General features: G+C 49.6%; 1 protein-coding gene across 1 annotated transcript in view; it reads right to left on the reverse strand.

The window, feature by feature from the left end:
• LOC310785088 (class I histocompatibility antigen, F10 alpha chain-like) overlaps positions 1-4,705 on the reverse strand; it is a gene marked incomplete at both ends in the record, with an annotated part of 12,613 nt that extends 7,908 nt beyond the window's left edge. Inside the window, one exon of the mRNA XM_083646075.1 lies at positions 4,687-4,705. Within this exon, the coding sequence (XP_083502201.1) occupies positions 4,687-4,705 (19 nt within the window). The remainder of the gene's footprint in view (positions 1-4,686) is intronic.
• Positions 4,706-5,993: the final 1,288 nt, after the last annotated feature.

A 5,993-nucleotide genomic window follows, 5' to 3' on the forward strand; every position in this document is an offset into this window, starting at 1 on the left:
TAAACCTTGTAGCCACAATTCTTTTTTACAGTGGGACATTCAAAAATAAGGTGGGTAGAGAGCCAAATAACCTAATTTACTTTGATGACCAAATACATTTAGAAAAAGTTAATATATAGAAATGAGTGAAAAAGAGAAAAGATGAGTAGAGCAGCTCCGGCAGGCTGCTGCCTGGTGCAACGCTTTGAGCGCAAGTCTCAAACAAACCCCTTGGTGACTTCTCCACGTCCTCCGGTAGGCGTGATAATTACGTCGATGCGTCGACTAGTTCATGCTGCCTCTTGTGTGTGTGTGTGTGTGTGTGTGTGTGTGCATGTATGTATGTTAGTGAACAAAAGTAGTATTCGTCTCAAACCAGCTGTTGTCTGACTTGTATAGAGGACAGAGCAGTGTATAGGGGCTGTCTGGGGTGTGGGCATGTTCAGACTTGAGTGAGTCTTTGTGACAGGTGTTTGAACGGGCTGAGGAAGGAGACAGGGAGAAACATAAAGGTGCACTATTAGTTTGGGGCGAAGGAAAAAGCAACTTTTGGGAGTGTTGGGAAAGTCTCAGGAGTGTGTTTGGTTCACACAGAGTTCAGCCGTATTCCTGTCAAACCCAAACGAACGCTGCAACGTCTAACGCGACGAAACACTGCACGAGTCGCCTCAACTTCACTCTGTCATATTCTATACTCCAAACTATACACAATATTACCATAATGTAATTGTGTACAACTAATTCATTGCACATACACGGGCGCATACACACAACTCTGTTTTCCTTTGTTTGTGTGTGTGTGTGTGTGTGTGTGTGTGTGTGTGTGTGTGTGTGTGTGTTTGCGCTCAGGTTGGAAGGGAAGAGAGAGAGACAAAAATAAGAGATGTAAAATAGTTATGGGCGTGAGAAAGAGTTGGCGCGCGGGATGCGGCTCCCCAGAGTGTCTGTTTGAGAAGCACTGAGGCAGCCTCGCTCTCAGGTTCGCACAGAGTTCAGCTGGATTCATGTTGATTTGGACTAATCTCCTGCTCCTCCTTCTGAGCCAGAAGACATGAGCAGCTTCAACAAGCCCTTTATCTGTTCGCTGGCTCTCCGTCCAACTATTTTTTTTTGCAAATCACGAGTTATCGAATACGAGGAGCTGAATGCAAATGGGAAATTTCGATAAAATTCCCTCAAGCCAAAAAAGTTTTTACACTCACCCCCCCCTTTCATAAAGAAATTCAGCAATAAATAACGATGATTTCGCGACAAGATGTTCAATGTCATTGCACAAATGTTATTAGTTTAGATTCTCTTAAATGTTAAAAATTTCACACTTGTAGAAGTCATCCTTTGTTGCGTTAGTTGGTGCACCAGAGCAGGGGTTCTCAACATGCGGTGCGAGAAGCACCAGGGGTCCTCCAGGGGGTTTGAGGGGGTCCGCAGCACATTGATGAATTGTTATAACTTCCCCATTATTTCATTGGCAAGAAGTGGACACATTAGAGAATGAGAGAATGTAGAAGATCCTAGTTTCACTGTTATCTGCTGCCTACAATACAGACCGTCATGGAGTTCTATCACATCATATCTCACAATCACAATATTCTCAGACTTAAGTTAAGTTAAGTTATCCTTTATTCATCCCGATGGGGACATTCATCCTCTGCATTTGACCCATCCTCTACTAGGAACCTTCCTAGAACTAGGAGCAGTGGGCAGCCGCAGTGCAGCGCCCGGGGACCAACTCCAGCTCTTTTGCCAGTGCCTTGGTCACTGGTCAGGGGCACTGACAGGAGTCTTAACCCTAACATACATGTCTTTGATGGTGGGAGGAAACCGGAGCACCCGGAGAAAACCCACACGGACACGAGGAGAACATGCAAACTCCACACAGTAAGGACCTGGGACGGACCGGGGTAACGGTTAAAGTCGTCCAGACTTGTGCCCATGAGACAACGTTTCATCAAACAGTGGTCCGGTCATGATGTGGACTATTGGGGTGCTTGATATGAAAGATGATAATGATAATGATGATAATCACTACACTGGAGTATTGCCAAGTGTGTGTCTTTCTCTTTAGATGACAAAACAAAACTGTTTTCCCAATATTTATTTTTTACTCATGGACTTTCTCAGCTTTTCCGATATTCAGGACGCCTATATTATTTACTCACTTCAAAGCAGCTGATGGAAGGGGCCTAATTGGCACTTTTATTTTGTGCAACATTTCAAAAGTTGTCTTAATTTGCTTGACAGTTGGAGGGAAACAGTGTAAACCTGTATCTGTCTCTTTCTGCATGCAAACTCTTCCAGACACTCTCTCTCTCTCTCTCTTCTTGACCTCCCCTTCTCTCTCACCTTCTGAATTCCTACTGTGCACACTGCATCATCACACTCCATGCTCCTGTCCTCCCTCTGGACATCTTTAGCCCACCTTCATCTCCTTCTCCATCCATCTATCCATCATTCAGGGGAGGCGGGGCTTTGAGGCTCTGTCGTCTCTCCTCCCCACAGCCCATTCACTGTGAAGGAGCATCATATGGCGGCTTTGAACAGGGTCCTGTACTGCTGCAGGTGTTATGCTATCTGTGTGTGTGTGTGTGTGTGTGTGTGTGTGTGTGTGTGTGTGTGTGTGTGTGTGTGTGTGTGTGTGTGTGTGTGTGTGTGTGTGTGTGTGTGTGTGGGTGTGCGTGTGCGTGTGCGTGTGCATGTGCGTGTGTGACACCAGGGGAAGCATTCCCTCCGGGAGCTCACTAACATTCCAATGCTCCACCATTGGCGAAACAAAGAGGGAGAAGGAGGGGGGATGTGGGAAGTGGTGTGAGATAGAGAGAGAGAGAGAGAGTGAGAGAGAGAGAGAGAGAGAGAGAGAGAGAGAGAGAGAGAGAGAGAGAGAGAGAGTGAGAGAGAGAGAGAGAGAGAGAGAGAGAGAGAGTCCCCTTTGGGAACTTGTGATAAAACACCTTCCTCTATTTTACATGTCCACTCATTCTCATTCACCTCTCCTCCCTCTCCCCCTCCTCTCTGTTCACTGGCTTTGATGCTGTTTGAAAGGAAATGAAACACTCCCAACACAAGAAGAAGAGTTTCTCCTCTTCAACTTCAACTTCAATTCTCTCTCTCTCTCTCTGTCTCTCTCTCTGTCTGTCTCTCTCTCTCTCTCTCTCTCTCTCACTGAACACAAGTCTGGGTTCTCTTGCAGTATTTTTCATTCTCGCCATATTCACCATCTCTCTCTCATTTCCACACTCTTTCCCAGCCTCCTTGAACTGAAGATAAACCGACACAGAGAGAGAAAGAGCGGGAAAGAGACAGAGAGAGAGACAGAGAGAGAGAGAGAGAGAGAGAGTGAGAGAGAGACAGAGACAGAGAGAGAGAGAGACAGAGAGAGAGAGAGAGACAGAGACAGAGACAGAGACAGAGACAGAGACAGAGAGAGAGAGAGAGAGAGAGAGAGAGACAGAGACAGAGACAGAGACAGAGACAGAGAGAGAGACAGACAGAGACAGAGACAGAGACAGAGAGAGAGAGAGAGAGAGAGAGGTTTAATAAGCCGAGCGCAGACAGAAACTCCACCAAAGTGAGGACATTGTTCCAGTCCTCACTTCTTTAAAGAGCTGTTTGGTCTGTAGTTGAGAGTTATTGTGAGGGAATGAATTTAGTCAATGAAGGTCCTCGCAACTACAGCAATACAAGTGTGTGTGTGTGTGTGTGTGTGTGTGTGTGTGTGCGTGTGTGTGTGCGTGCGTGCGTGCGCGTGCGTGCATGCGTCTGTGTGTGCGTGTGTGTGTGTGTGTGTGTGTGCGTGTGCGTGCATGCGTCTGTGTGTGTGTGTGTGTGTGTGTGTGTGTGTGCGTGCGTGCGTGCGTGCGAAGACGAGCAGAGGTCTTGGGGCACTGCCTGGCGCTGTGCCCGGCTGCCCTGCCTCTTCCTGACCGAGCTCCTCTCCTCGAACCCACGGCCACGAAACCACAACAATCCACCTCCCAGCGGGCGGCCAACATAGAGATAGCATAGCAGGCAGGGAGGAGAGAGAGGAGTGATGAGAGGAAGGAGAGAGAGAGACTAAGTTGGAGAGAGAGAGAGATGGAGAGAGAGACACTAAGAGAGAGAGAGAGATGGAGAGAGAGAGAGATGGAGAGAGAGAGACTAAGAAAGAGAGAGGGATGGAGGGAGGGAAGGAGAGAGATGAGAGTGAAACAGAGTGAGCAGACAAAAAGCGAGGTAACAAAGGAAACAGAAATGAGCAGCTTAAGAGCTTAGCCCCGCATTAGAGACGCCTCATTTTCCAGTGAAACCATCTCGGCGATGTCGGCTGTGCGGCGACGCGAGGCGAGATGGAGCCAGGCGCGCCCGCACGACAACCAGGCGCGCCCGCACGACAATAAGGCCCCTATTTCATCATTTGTTTCTCTCACTTTATTTACTTCATAATCTGCACTCCGTCATTACCGTTGTCTCGAAGGCGTTCGAGAGATAAACAAGAACGCTTTTCAAGTTGTCTGGCGATGATGGGGGCAGCCAGCTAGCATGAGAGCGTCGCTAATCCGCGCGCCGGCAACGCTGTCAAGACGTCGGAAGCACGAACGCGCCGCAGCTCCGAGGGATGGCGGCTCGGCATCAAGGCAACGGATCTGCCCTCGCGCGTCAAATCTTCCGTATCGGGTGGATGTCACTCTTCTGATCCCCTCTCTTCTGCCAGTGGAGCTGGCAGACACTCACCTGGAGAGATATCTCGCATCTCGTGATCAACTCTGACGTTGCTGACGTTGATCTTCACAATGTTCTTTGGCTCGGAGGCGTTTCCCGTGTATCATCATCATCACCTCGGTGGAAGTGAGCGCTCGCTCTTCCGTTTGCTAACTTGTCTCTATTCCGGCCCTCTGAGCAAAAAAGACGTCTAGACTTTTAATAAGTGAGAATATAAGGATCACTGTCTGGCTCTCTGCGCTCTTGCAGAAGCAGAGGCTCACGTTACATCACTGCATTTTCTTTTTAGGCACAATAGTGAATCCGAAAACTCAGACGCAGGTAAAAAGGCGGGGCGTCGGAGAGTTGGAAATGCATGGAAATGAGAGGAGATGAGGAATGGAGAGGAGACGAGAGGAGGGGTGAGAAGGGGAGAGGAGGACAGGAGAGAAGGGGAGAGGAGGAGAGGAGGAGAGGAGGAGGAGGGGAGGAGAGAAGGGGAGAGGAGGAGGGGAGGAGAGGAGAGAAGGGGAGAGGAGGAGGAGGAGGAGGAGGAGGGGAGGAGGGGAGAGGAGGAGGAGGAGGAGGAGGAGGAGGGGAGGAGAGGAGAGGAGAGGAGGGGAGAGGAGGAGAGGAGAGGAGAGGAGAGAAGGGGAGAGGAGGAGGAGGAGGAGGAGGAGGAGGAGGAGGAGGAGGAGGAGGAGGGGAGGAGAGGAGAGAAGGGGAGAGGAGGAGAGGAGAGGAGGAGAGGAGAGGAGAGAAGGGGAGAGGAGGAGAGCAGAGGAGAGGAGGAGGAGAGGAGAGGAGGAGGAGGGGAGGAGTGGAGAGGAGAGGACAGCAGTGGAAAGAGCAGTGGAGATGAGAGGAGGGGAGATAAGAGCCAGGGGCACCAGGGAGGAACAGTGAGCTCTGCCCGCGGGAGACGCAGAGGATCCAGAGAAACGAATAAGAAAAAGCAGGAGAGAGTCTGAGGCTTATCCCCCTCTCTTTTCCCTGAAAAGTCTTGCTCCTCTCTCACTAGAGGGGAGAGGGAGCAGAGAGAGTTCACCAGAAAGTCACAGGAAGACGAGGAGGAGGAGGGGAGGAAGAGGGGGAGAAGAATCTGCCAAGGCAAGACGAGAAGCAAACCTTTATCTGTCCTCTCTAAACTCATCGCTCCCTGCAGAAAAGACACTTATTTTTCCCCTTTTCTTTTCCGTGAATCATTTTTCCAATCATTTTTTTTTTTCCATGGGAGAAAACTTGTTTGGTAACCTCATCCTCACCTCGTCCTCCTCCAATAAACCCTGAGTGATACGGTAGCGAGGATTTGGCCAGCAGATGCTTAGCCCTGCATGGCC

The sequence above is a fragment of the Poromitra crassiceps genome (assembly GCF_964638095.1).
Source record: "Poromitra crassiceps genome assembly, chromosome: 11".
NCBI lineage: Eukaryota > Metazoa > Chordata > Actinopteri > Beryciformes > Melamphaidae > Poromitra > Poromitra crassiceps.